General features: G+C 37.4%; 1 protein-coding gene across 1 annotated transcript; it reads left to right on the top strand.

Moving 5' to 3' along the window:
• The first annotated feature begins 2416 nt into the window (after positions 1-2416).
• Positions 2417-12326, top strand: LOC107779808 (uncharacterized). The gene is made up of 12 exons (XM_016600299.2): positions 2417-2738; positions 3234-3298; positions 4152-4250; positions 4678-4810; positions 5570-5629; positions 7487-7546; positions 7935-8057; positions 9322-9393; positions 9469-9606; positions 10021-10176; positions 11255-11362; positions 11813-12326. The coding sequence occupies exons 1-12, from the start codon at positions 2514-2516 to the stop codon at positions 11846-11848; spliced, it is 1275 nt and encodes a 424-aa protein (XP_016455785.1). The 5' UTR covers positions 2417-2513; the 3' UTR covers positions 11849-12326.
• The last annotated feature ends 1775 nt before the right edge of the window (positions 12327-14101 follow it).

Raw genomic sequence — 14101 nt, 5'->3', positions numbered from 1 at the left:
TCTGGATGTGTGAGTTCTTTACCGGCCAACATTCAGTTCCATACAACATGGCAGGCCTAACCACTGCTCTATAAAACTTACCTTTTAGTAACGGTGGCACTTTCTTGTCACACAAGACTCCCGACGCTAACCTCCACTTCATCCACCCCACCCCTATACGGTGTGTGACATCCTCGTCAATCTCCCCGATCCCCTGAATAACCGATCCAAGGTACTTGAAACTACCTCTCTTAGGAATGACTTGAGAGTCAAGCCTCACTTCAACTCCCGCTTCCGTCGGCTCAACTCCAAATTTGCACTCGAGGTATTCCGTCTTCGTCCTACTCAACTTGAAACCTTTAGACTCAAGAGCATGTCTCCAAATCTCTAGCCTCTCGTTGACACCGCCTCTTGTCTCGTCAATTAGAATAATGTCATCAGCAAATAGCATGCACCATAGAACCTCCCTTGAATATGATGAGTCAGTGCATCCATCACCAGGGCAAATAGGAATGGGCTGAGCGCAGACCCTTGGTGCAACCCCGTAATAACTGGAAAGTGTTCAGAGTCGCCTCCTACTGTCCTAACCCGAGTCTTAGCTCCATCATACATGTCTTTAATCACCCTAATATAGTTACTCGGGACCCCTTTATCCTCTAAGCAGCTCCATAAGACCTTCCTAGGAACCTTATCGTACGCTTTCTCCAGATCAATAAACACCATGTGGAGATCTTTCTTCTTATCCCTGTACTGTTCCACCATCCTCCTAATAAGGTGGATAGCTTCTGTGGTAGATCGTCCCGGCATGAACCCGAACTGGTTGTCTGAAATAGACACCGTCCTTCGCACTCTCATTTCTACCACTCTCTCCCAAACTTTCATGGTATGACTTAATAATTTGATGCCCCTATAGTTGTTACAGCTCTGGACATCACCTTTGTTCTTATACAGCGGGACCATTGTACTCCACCTCCACTCTTCAGGCATTCTATTAGTCTTGAATATAACATTAAACAATGCAGTAAGCCATTCTAAGCCTGCTCTACCCACACACCTCCACAGTTCAACCGGAATTTCGTCTGGCCCGGTAGCTCTGCCCCTTCTCATCTTATGCATTGCCTCCAAGACTTCATCGATCTCAATGTCCCTACAATTACTTACTTCATGGTGACTGTCGTCATTCCTCGATTCCCCAAGTATAGTATCCTGATCCCCTTCTTCACTTAGAAGTTTATGAAAGTAGGCCTGCCACCTCCTCTTAATCTGGTCATCTCCCATCAAAACTTTGCCGTCATCATCTTTTATGCACCTCACTTGGTCCAGATCCCGAGTTGTCCTCTCTCTCGCCTTAGCGAGTCGGAATAACTTCTTCTCCCCACCTTTGTTCCTTAGTTCCTCATACAGACGAGCAAAAGCTGTCGCCTTAGCCTCCGTCATTGCCATCTCCGCCTCCTTCCTAGCTACCTTATACCTTTGACTGTTCTCTCTCTTCTCCTCCTCATCAGTGCTCCCTACTAACCTTAGGTAAGACACCTTCTTTGCTTCCACCTTACCTTGGACAACTGCATTCCACCACCAATCTCCTTTGTGTCCACCATAGTGGCCCGTAGATATCCCTAACACCTCTCTCGCCGCCTTTCTTATACAGTCCGCCGTCATCGACCACATTGTGCTTGCGTCCCCACTACTTCTCCAAGCTCCCATTGCCGATAACCTTCCTTCCAAATCTTTAGCTTTATCCTTAGTTAAGGCGCCCCACCTAATCCTGGGGCGTCCTCGTACTGACCTCTTCTTCCTCCTTATCCTAATACAAATGTCCATCACCAAAAGCCTATGCTTCGTTGAGAGGGTCTCACCTGGGATAACCTTGCAGTCCTCGCACAACCTTCTGTCGCATCTCCTGAGGAGGAGATAGTCAATCTTAGTCTTCGCCACCGAACTTTGGTAAGTAACCAAATGTTCATCCCGCTTCATAAAACTCGAGTTTGCAATGACTAGATCGAAAGCCTTGGCAAAGTCCAACAGCGCAATGCCTCCTCCGTTCCGCTCTCCGAAACCAAATCCGCCATGCACCTCAGTGTACCCACCTGCAGATAACCCAATATGACCATTGAAATCTCCTCCTATGAATAACCTCTCAGAAGGCAGTATACTACGAACAATCTCATCCAACCCCTCCCAAAATTGCCTTTTAATATCCTCATCCAAGCCTGCTTGTGGTGCGTACGCGCTAACGACATTCAAAGTACCCTCACCCACCACCAACTTAATAGTCATTAGCCTATCATTCACCCGCCTGACCTCTACCACGGACTCCCTAAGATGGCTATCTACCAGTATATCCACTCCATTCTTATCCCTTAGGACACCAGATTACCACAACTTATACACAACTTATATACATTAAGCGTCTCTAAACCCAAAAAAAAAAAAAACACCCTCCCTGCAAAAGAGAAGAAAAGAAAAAAGAAAAAAAAAGGAGCAGATAAAGCAAGACAAAATACGGCTATCCCCCTCTCTACTTCTCGTTCACAATGTCGCGAGGGACTGATAAGCTACTGAAGAATTTGAAACAATTCACAGACCTTCAGTACAAGCACTTCACTAACCGCTATGGACAGCAACTCATCGACATCTTCGAATTCCCTATAAAACTCGTTCTCTCCCCTTTCACTCTTGCTTATGACATTGCTGGCTCCGCCCCTAGGGGTTTCGGTGTACCCGAGTTCATCTCTAAGCTCTCTTATTCTGCCATCTTTGTAAGCATTTTTTTTATAATTGGGTCGTATGTTTGTTAAAATGCCACTGAGACCATGAATTGGAAAGTTTAAATTGTTAGAATTCCCTGAACTGTGTTCTCAAATTTATGTTCGTATGTCACTGAGAGGCCACAATAGGGAACTATAATTGTCAGCATTTTTTTCTGAATTGGGTCATTAACTGTTTGTTTATATGTCACTGAGAGGCCGTTAATGTGAAAGTCTAGTTGTCAGCAATTTTTTTCTGAATTGGATCGTTAAATGTTTGTTTATATGTCACTGAGAGGCCATGAATTGGAAAGTTTGAATTGTTAGCATATTCAGAGATGCCCGTGAATGGGAAAGTGTAATTTTGAGCTTTTTCTGAACTGGGTCTTCAAGTGTTTGTTAATATGTCATAGAAAGGCCATGGACTGCAATTAATAGGATTTTTGGGCTGAAAGTGTTAGTTGGATAAGGTTTTTGCTCACAGGATATTTGGTTGATTTATTGCAGGTGGTAGCTACTGTGGGTACTTATGATATTGCGATGGAGCTAGGAAAGAAGGTGCTCTGCCAGAGGTGCCCTCCTTATAATCTTAATCTCAGCTCTTTTTGTTAGATATTATATTTCTGAATGTGAAGTATGTTTTTTTTTATGTGAAATAATGAAGTTAATTAATGGGCCATGTCAAAAGGTGTTGTCTGTAGAGGTCATGAAAGGGTTTATACTCTTGGACCACTCCATCCATTGTCTTAAGGTTTTGTTCTGGATGCTCAGATTTTTTCAGTCTTGGTAAGTGAATCCATGTTTTAAAAGTGCTGTCAAAGGCTCATTTAGGGCGCGCTTAAGCCCTGAAGCTCAGAGAAGGCGCTTCGCCTCGCTTAAGCTGCACTTTAGTGTAGGCAGGGCACTAAGGTGTGAGCATCATTTCCAATGATTTCTATCTTGAATTAACTGGTACTAAACAATAAATATAATCAGCAAAGAAGTGTATTAGTTGTTAAGGGAACATTATGAATGAATTTGTTACTTTTTTTGTTGAATTACATATATATTTTTATATTTATCCTTCATTGCATATTTTTTTAAATCAAGTTCACACTTTAATTGCGCTTTGCGCTTAAAACCCCATTAGACCTGGAGCGCTTTTTAGAGCTTTTCGCCTTTGACAACATTGGTTTTAATTTCCACTGGACTAAGAGTTTGATAGATATAAAACATTTGTTCTCTTTGCTCATTAGTGGTCTCTATGTCTTTATGCAAAAGCTGATGTTGTAATCACGAATCAAGCGAAAAGCCAGAGAGCATCTTATTTTTCCCTACTGATGGGCAGCCGAGATGCTTGTCAAATGTAAAATCGTTTGGCATGTCTTGTTATAGAAGGTGATGGTATGTGTAGTTAAAAGAAGATGCTTGGTTCATTAATTGCAGGGACTGTCGGACATGTAACGGATGGCAGGCATTGCGATGCACAATGTGCAAAGGGTCAGGCAAGGTGCATTATCAAGTGAAAAACTATACATTGAAAAGGTAGGTTATCATTGACGGATTTTACTTTTTCTGTTAAAAAAAATTCCTGTTCAAATAATATAGTTAATCTAATTTTTTGAATATTATTGCAATGGCCTTTATCATATTCTAAACTGCATAGAAGATACGCCAATCTGCTATCTTCCCCTTATTTTCCCCTGCCACTGTCCTATGTGACTTTTTTTTTGATAATTCTAGTCTTCAGCTTTTGTTATCTTGGATTTGGCAATGACGCAGCTAGTTACTTGCAGTTGGTAGCTAGCTGCATCACCATTGTTATGTTGTGTACTGAACTCTGCCTTCTTGTTTTAAGTGGTTATTTATCATCTTAGTTGTGCAATTCCACCCTCTACCTGGAAATACAGGAAGAAAGTGTCAAACGCACTGAGTACTTATGTCTATCTAAAGGTTCCAAACTACTCTGCAGGGGAGAGAAGGCAACAGCAGAATCCATTGCAGATGCCATAGCTGATAACAGAGCTGAGTTGGTGCATCTTCCTTCCACGGTTGACCTTCACTTGCCGCTGCCATCTAAAGAATGTCCAAATTGTGATGGATCGGTGAGAACTGTAACTTCTCGAGCTCTCATAAAATAGCAAGCTTCTTAATTGCTGCAAATGAACTGAGTGAGTCATGCCAGCAAGTTTTTGGCTTGAGAAAGTATCCTAAATGTAGGGTAATAGAATAGGGTTTATTCACGACAGCAACCCAATTTTAAAAATAGGGCTTATTGAATAAGTAAAGCCAAGCCTGACCGGATAGCGGCTTAGCTCACGTGAGTTATGTTATGTGGACGTGTAAATGTATTTTCGTTTGATTTTAACTGTATTTTGCCATGCCTTTACTAGGTAAAAGTTAATGTATGTTAGTTAGGTGTATGGACTTCCAAGATGACTTTAAGTGCCTAAGTACAATATTAGGTAAATAGGTTTGAATCCTGCTCAAGAACCTTAAGCCCTAGCTTAGGAGAGAATTTTAAGATTGCCTAGAGCTACACATTTATCAGTAACCTGATTTGAGCTTTAATATCACCTCAAATATGCTGGATGAAACTTAAGCACACTTGAGTTGGCTGGGAGCTTATCCTATTATTCAGTTACCTGGTTAAAGAGAGTGCAAATTATAGGATGCATTATGCTCCTATTTCATCTAGTATGTTTTTAGTTAAGAATTGTATTTCGTTCTTGGATACACTGTTTTCATTTATGCCTATGCTTCACAGTGATCTTTCATATTCACCTCTGCCTGGTCTTAAGTGAAAAATGTTCTTTTTGAAACTTAAGCAATTGGTGTTGCTGATAATACTACTTATTCTGCAGGGGGTGATGAAGTGCCCGGATTGCAAAGACAAGCTGCAAATCAGGATATCTGCAGATGATGTGAGTTCTATTCGACTTTGCCCTGTTCTATGCTCCTTTTTCTTCTCCACTTCTTAAAAACAATTGAGAATTTACATCATGCTTTTATAGTGGGTGCATTTCTGGAATTCTACGGCAGTGATTTTTACTTCTCAAGATTTCTTAAGTGCACTTTCCTCATCCATTCCTTTCATAGAAACACTTTGTGAAGTGTTAGACCAACTTGGAACTCAAGTCCAGTGATTTTATTGTGTTTGCTTTCTCATATGCAATTTCCCTGTTCTTCTGTTTTCTGGTCATTTGACCCTTTTATAGGGATGGCAAGCGGTGCGGGTGTGGGGCGGGTTTTCTCTTAACCCGCAAAATTTCAACCCGCCCTGCCCCGCCCCGCATAGCAGTTGCACCCGCGTTCACCCGCCCTGCATAAGTGATTTTTTTTTTCATTTTGTTAGTTTTAATTATTTTTTTTAATCTTTTGGCTGGAATTTTTTTTACACCTTTACTATATGTACTTGTGCTTTTTATTAATTCTAAAGATTACGGAAAACTTCAGTTATGGAAAGAAGAAGATAAGATACTTAAGAGAATTAAATCTTGCACATATGCAATAAAAGTTACTTAACAAAAATCTTTGATATCATAATACCTCTTTGTTTTTTAACTTTTTATATTTGTTAAAAGTATATATGTTAATTTACCCTATTCAAGCTTTCGTTAGAAATACAAAAAATCTTTGTGAAGATCAATTAATAGATATTTTCGTTAGAAATACTAAATTTCCAAATTCGAACAGATAAAATTCTTGACCATTATATACAGAGGAATGAAAATAGACGATGCTAATAGGATTAGAAGAATAACAACAAATATTTGCAAAAAAACAATACCATAAGGCCCTGAAATGTCAAAAGCTAACAAATAAACCGCTATAAAAACAGCAACAACATTAATAACACCAAAATATTTCACCAAAAACAGCTATTGGGGACGAAGGCGCAATTTCATGTAAAAACACAACTGCCGTAAGACAAACAACAAAAGGGACTATAGAATGCAAGAGTAAAAAAGTTGAAGGGTCACTTGCAAAAAGAGCAGAACAAATATCAGTAAATATATAGCTGTACTTAAACCCACATACCCTTTTTAAACCCGCACCGCACCCGCATAACTTTTAAATGTTTTTATTTTGACCCGCCCCGCAACCGCATATGTTAAAACCCACACCTCCCCGCATGTGTCTAAACCCGCACCGCCCCGCACCCGCACCGCCCCATTGACATCCCTACCCTTTCATATCCTTTTTCTATTTGTGATAAGAATTAGAGACAAAACCTGCAACCAGCCATGAGGCCTGCTTCCATAAGTGGGAGAGTGTTTTGTCTTGACAAAATTCCACTTGTTTTGCTCGTCCATTTGTGTGCCTCTAAAATAAAATAAAAATATATGAACAAGATAATGGCATCTGTGGTTGATTTCTTCACAGTTGATAGATGTTTATTTAGAAGATTTCTCTGGCATAAATCTGTTCCGCTATATTGGTTAATACCACTGAAATGGAGTACATAAGCTATCTGTAAGGCAGACAAGGACTCAGCATGAGTCACAAAAATGCATCCATGGGGAAATCTTATGAATCTAGTGAACTGGGAATAGTTTTCTGTACTCTGGACCAAGGAAAAATAGAAATATTGGAAAATAAAACTTGATAAAAAAAAGAATGGAAAATAAAATGAGAGCGAGATATTGTCCCGCTTTTTCCCCAATGGGGTTCTTAATGGCATGAATTTCAACACTAGGGAAAACCTGTTTTTATCATTGCTTTCAGTTTTGCTTTATTTATAGTCATTCTAATATCTGTGTTATCTTTGAATGCTACAGATTATGGAGCCTCCTTGGAAAGCTTATAATATCATGAGAAAGATGGATTATCCTTATGAGGCTAGTGCTTTGTCACCCCTATTTCCATGTTCTTGCAATGAGTTACTGATTACCATAATATGGGGGTTTCCTCTTGCATCTAACTTTCTTTGATATGAAGCTTCTTGTTTGATCTCATACATCACTGCGTGAAAATAACATTTTAAAGAATCTTATGCTTTAGTTAGGAGGTGCAGAAAGGAGGGGAAAATAAAGAAGAATGATTGCCTTCCTATTTTTTATAGAGAAAATCCCTCTATTCTGTGGGGTGTAAAGGAAATCAGTTTCTTCTTCCTCTAGTGAAATGATCATCCTATTTACCAAAGTGTCTTGCTCTATTGTAGATATGTGGCACTTCTCAGATATTTTTTTAAAAAAGTAACATTTTACCCCTTATTTACTGTTGCAGCATATTGTTGATAGTATGAAGGACCCCAGCATTGCTGCATTTTGGTTGATTACCTTGCCTCAGATAGTGGGTGGATTTGAATATGATGATGATGTCAAGCAGAAGATTTGGTGGCAATATAAGGTTTACTTTATCTTATGGTTGTCCAAGAGTGTTTTCTTCGCTTTTCCCTTACGATTTGTAATTGCTCTGTCAGATGTTGAGCTTTTCTGCAGAGCCATGATAAATGCTTAAATGCCTGTAAATTTTGAGCGCTATTATTGATCAGTTTGAAACAGGAAAGGAAAAGGAAGCCTATACAACAGTCAAGATTACATTCTTCTCTAGTCTTGCTCCCTATGCACTGTAACTATATCCCCAATGTTCAAAAGAAAATCATATCTGCAAAATTGGAAAGGATAACACAGAACTCGTAGAACTCACTTTCTTATATTACTTGCAAAAGCATCAAGCACAATTTACTATATTGGTAGATTGAAGTTTGTCCACTAAAGTATACACAGGATAGTTCTGGACTCTACAATAAGCTTGAAAGCAATCTCTGGAATCTTCTCAAAGTCTCCCAGTGCAAATCATACAATTTCTCTTTGTTTATCTTTTTAATGCGCAAATAAGTTTTGGAATCTACTTAAACATCAAGAGTTCATTATCTAATAGATTGTAAATTTAGGACTTCTGCATGTAGCTATTCCATGGCCTGTGGTAGACGCTGTAATTTGAGTTTTTTCATTCCCAAGCATGCTTGGTATTCTTTTTCTTTGTGCGGAAACATGTTCATCTAAGCGTACTCCTTTAAGAATTGGAGAATGATGTATCAGCAAGAAATATCATGTTCTTTACTCATCTATGTCATTCTATTCAAATGATTATTTTTTTACAAAATTCTCACCAAAGATTATTCAAATGATTATTTTTTTACAAAATTCTCACCAAAGATTAACCGTAGTAGACTTTCAACTGAAGTCACTAGTCAGCCTTATCCCATTGCTGGGTTGAGATACAGGAATCCGTTTTCTCCATTCATCTCTATTTACAAACATCCACCACTCAGTCTTAAGTTATCACATGTTTTTGTTGACTTCTTTGTTGTTCTTCTCTTCTTCTTCCTTTCTTTAAGGATTGAATTAACCTAATTCTCTTCAATGTGGATTACTAAGGTTCTTTTTGCTATGGAGGAGTCTCACCATTGAATTTTATGAGCAATTGAGCTGTGACAGAATCCAGTGAAAAGCTATATGGACTCTTAAACTCATTGAAGAAGATGACTTAATAGTTTTTGTCTATGATTATTAATGAAGTTCAAAAATTTGTTGTATCTTGCGGAATTAGCATATTGACAAGGAGCCAAGATTTCGTTGATGGCTCATGTAGTCTTATTGCATTCCAGGAATCTATGCGATATGATCAACTTCGAGATGTGGTGGCCAAGAAAAAACCTGGATGGGAGTATTTGCAAGATGTATGGCATTTTTCTTGTGTTAAATATGTCTTGATAATGGTCAGATCAATTTTCTTGACTATCTTATCTTTACAGGCCTTGATCTCTATTGATCCCAGCCGAGCTAGGGAAGATCCTGTTATTGTGAAGAACATTCCTTACTTCAAGGCCAAGAAAGCTCTGGAGGCAGAAGTCATGAAGCTTGAGCCCCCGCCGCGTCCTCAAAAGTGGGGGGTGTGTGTTATCCTCACTAATTTGTTTTTACTATTTCTGGTTTTTGTTTAAATGCCTGCTAATTTCTGGATGGTTCATCACCCTTTTTGGCTAACCAGCAACCTATCTAAATGATGAAGTAAAATTTTGGAAGGATGTTAGAAGTTTATCTTGGATTATTTAATAAATCACTGTTGTACAATAGAGGATTTGTTTTTGCTATAAAATCATTTTATAGGTTGCAACTAAAAGATAGAGATTAGAGAAAGCTATGCTTCTATCTGCTATCCTATGTCTGCTTTTAAATTCCTCTATAGCAAAAGTTTAAGTAATTAGTTCAGAAGGCTAGCGTGTAATTGATTTATGGGAAAATTCTCTTGTTCTTCTATTGTTATTATTTTCCTTATTCATATGGAGTGATACAAACATTGGCAGGAGTTGAACCTTCCACTAGACGCATCTTCTTGGAGTGAAGAGGACCTCAAAGATCCAAAAAAACTATATGAGATGACAGTTCTTCTGAATGCCCAAAGAGAAATTGCCGAAAAGATGCTGGATGCTCAGTGGGAAGCAAAGTGGAGAGAAGAAAAGGTTGGCCATCTTAGAGTTTTGTTGAACTTTATGCTTGAGCATGGTTACTGTGACATACCAATACAGCAATTTGCATGTATTGTCCTTTCTTGAGGTATAAAGGCAAATAGGTTGAACATGGAGGTTTCTCATTCTTTTTTCACTCTAGACAAATTTGGCCTTTTCCCATAAAACACTTTAATTTTCCCAACAATTTTACTGGTATAACTGCTAATATGGAAAGCAATACTGACCATTTCAAAAAAAGCTGCTATGATGGATAGCTTTTGGCATTGTTGTTCTGTCATAGAAGGGAAAACCTTTTTTGGATGTATGGCCCCAGTTTTGTAAAATAATTTGTAAGTTCGATTTAGATGTATGGCCCTAGCTTCGTAAAATAACTTCAAAGTTCCATATTAGATGTATATGATTATGTCCCTCTGCTTTGTTGTCCCACTTCCTGTGGCTTCTTTGGTCTTTGCGAACTTTGTGAAGTATGCATGGTCCATCATTTTACATAGTGGCTGTACTGAAGTACAAATTTGCATTCTTATGGTGGCTAGCATGTCCCTTCAAGTTTGAACTGGTTAAGCATTTGCGTGATAGTCAATATTTCTTTTGCCTCAATAAAAACTCCTTTCCTTGGTGGGATATTCTTCTATTAAATTTATTTTTTACTAAATCCTAGAGAAGTCTCATAGCATACTCTTCTAAAAGTATATGAATTAAGTTTATGAAACACAACTTGTAGGGCCGAATATTACAGCATATCATAAAGTTGCACCTTAACTAAATGATTGTCTAGCTGAAAGTTCTTGGTTATTTCCTTCAGAGCTATATTCTGTAATCTGTAAATTCTTGAAATTCATGAAAACAATTTTAAGAGCATTCTAGGAAATGCAGTCCTTTGAAGTCATATTTCTGGAATGCAGATGACCGGCAATGCTGGATACATGTTTTTTGTGTGCGTAGCTGGTCTCTGCAATTTGATCGAACCTACAATTGTTTGATATATTTTTCCTGTATCTTCGTACAACTATAAACATCTATGTTACTGATATTAGTTGCTGATATGTTCTCTCATTTGTTCATATCTCAGCTTAACAAAATGTTGGAGGAGAAGGTCCGTCCATACATTCAGAATATTGACAATACTGTACTTCCTCAGCCTATCGTTATGGAGTCTGAAAGAAATCAGGATCAAAAGGTACTTTTGTTTTCTTGGGTATCTAGTAAAAAAATACCTAAAATGCATGATGCATTTAAAAAAATAAAATAAGTTGACTTGATAGGAGTGATGGTAAAGTGTGTTAACACTATCCCACTAAAACAGATTGCCAAACGCTTACTTCAGATTCAGATTTCTTTAGACACTGGAAGTAATGCGTTTGCAGATCGTTTTGAAATTACGTAAATCAGTATACACCAGCACTTCACCTTTTGCTACACATGAATGCAAATATTTGAATTGGACCATGTCACGAAACATTGAAAATTTGTGGTCGTTACTTTCTGACATCAACTGTCTGCTATGTGGTCTCTGTTGGATCCTCACTATCTGTTCCCTTTGCTACATTTCCAACGAAAAGTAGACGGTGTCTAAGCATATTTTAGCTTTATTAACTCATTGTTAAAGCTCATTGTTAAATTGGTGCAGAAAAAGCATGGACGAAGGAGATGGTGGTTGTTCTGATGGTCTTCGCTAAAGCCAGTACAATATCTAATGCTTATAGCAGCTTTTTGGTAGATTGCATCATTTTGTTTTTCTTTTTTTTCCTGGTTTTATGTTCTATTCAAGTGTCTGTTGTAGGTAGCAAAGTAAAGTTGTAGTCTCTCTTTCCCTCCCTTTCTCTCTCTATTTATGCTATGTTACCCTAGGGCTGTATTTTGTCCCGGGCCCGGGCCTTAGTGGGCCTAACGGGCCGGGCCTCGCGGTCCCGGGCTTCGTGGTCCCGGGCTCTGGCGGTCCCGGGCCTGGCGGTCCCGGTCTTCGTGGGCCTAATGGGTGGAACCGGCCCGTGACGGGCCTAAGCCCACATGGTCCTGTGCTTAACGGGCCGGGCTCGTGGGCTTCGCGGGCCTAGCGGGTTTTTTTTTTTTTTTTAAAGACAATTTCTTGTAGTATCATGGCTATATTAATATGTAGTATATATGTATATCTAATTATTAAAGTGCTTGACGAAAAAGAAAATAACAAAACAATAGTAAAACACTAAATTGTCATGCATAAATATCACTTCTTGATATTATATTGTATCTTATGTATATATATTCTCTTATATATTTTCTTTTAGTATATATATTGTATCTTATGTATATATTGTAGCTTATAAATATATTTTCTTGTAGTATATATATTGTATATTATGTATATATTGTAGCATAATATATTTTCTTGTAGTATATTATATTGTATCTTATGTATATATATTCTCTTATATATTTTCTTGTAGTATATATATTGTATATTATGTATATATTGTAGCATAATATATTTTCTTGTAGTATATATATTGTATCTTATGTATATATATTCTCTTATATATTTTCTTGTAGTATATATATTGTATATTATGTATATATTGTAGCTTATAAATATATTTTCTTGTAGTATATATATTGTATATTATGTATATATTGTAGCATAATATATTTGCTTGTAGTATATTATATTGTATCTTATGTATATATATTCTCTTATATATTTGCTTGTAGTATATTATATTGTATCTTATGTATATATATTCTCTTATATATTTTCTTGTAGTATATATATTGTATCTTATGTATATATTGTAGCTTATAAATATATTTTCTTGTAGTATATATATTGTATATTATGTATATATTGTAGCATAATATATTTTCTTGTAGTATATTATATTGTATCTTATGTATATATATTCTCTTATATATTTTCTTGTAGTATATATATTGTATATTATGTATATATTGTAGCATAATATATTTTCTTGTAGTATATTATATTGTATCTTATGTATATATATTCTCTTATATATTTTCTTGTAGTATATATATTGTATCTTATGTATATATTGTATCTTATAAATATATTTTCTTGTAGTATATATATTGTATATTATGTATATATTGTAGCATATAAATAATTCTAAGTATAGACAAAGAAATATTGCGAAAAGAAGCTCATGGGTAGAAGCAATAAATTTTATTACCAAAAAATGACATATCTTTCTTAGTCATCCTTCCCCCAATGGAATGAGCACAACAAGGTACTAATACCACCATTAGAAGGAAAAAAACTAAGGAAGATGTGCCAAAATACAAGTTACATATTATTCTATGTATTATCTCTAACAAATCTCATAAATCCTTCAAGGTTCGGAGGAGGTTGCGTTGGTGGTGGTGGAAAAGAAGCTTGTTCATCACCACTTCCGGGCGAAGCCGAATCCTCCGTAAGTTCCGCTATCATTTCTTCATAAGCTTCATCTATCGCCGGTTGTGCTTCTGCAATTCCAAAGTTTCTTCTTTCCGAGCGGATCCAATCTCTAAACAATACTGATTTTTCCAAGCTATCCCTCATAGACGCTCTATGATCACCTATTTGCAGTCTTGCTTGACTGAAAGCGCTCTCTGATGCAACAGTTGAAGCTTGAATTGATAAAATATCCCGAGCCATCCTTGCAAGAACAGGAAAATGTTTTTCCCTTGCCTTCCACCATTCCAAAAGATCAAAAGAGCCGTCTGGATTCTCCTTTTCAAGTCCCTGAGACAAATAAACTTGAAGCTCATTTAGATGTGAAGTTTCATCATAATTTTCACCTTGAGACCCCTGAACTCCGTCCAAGATTTAAGAGCTTTTAAGCCCGCAACTCTTTTAGAGGATTGTGAGCTAGACGAAGTAGGGGTTGGAATAGTTGGCCTAGCATGCTCTAAGGCAAGTTGATAAGCATTATAAACTGTTTGA

Source organism: Nicotiana tabacum, chromosome 8 (genome assembly GCF_000715075.1).
Source record: "Nicotiana tabacum cultivar K326 chromosome 8, ASM71507v2, whole genome shotgun sequence".
Classification (NCBI taxonomy): domain Eukaryota; kingdom Viridiplantae; phylum Streptophyta; class Magnoliopsida; order Solanales; family Solanaceae; genus Nicotiana; species Nicotiana tabacum.
Note: the sequence above shows the minus strand (reverse complement) of the source record. Positions and strands in the feature narration are given on the sequence as shown.

Bases quoted from the DNA above. Each gene is read 5' to 3' on its own strand.
- LOC107779808 (XM_016600299.2), top strand. From the start codon at position 2,514: ATGTCGCGAGGGACTGATAAGCTACTGAAGAATTTGAAACAATTCACA. The intron at 5,630-7,486 runs GTGAGTTCTATT...TGAATGCTACAG, and splicing joins TCAGGATATCTGCAGATGAT to ATTATGGAGCCTCCTTGGAA. The intron at 11,363-11,812 runs GTACTTTTGTTT...AAATTGGTGCAG, and splicing joins AAAGAAATCAGGATCAAAAG to AAAAAGCATGGACGAAGGAG.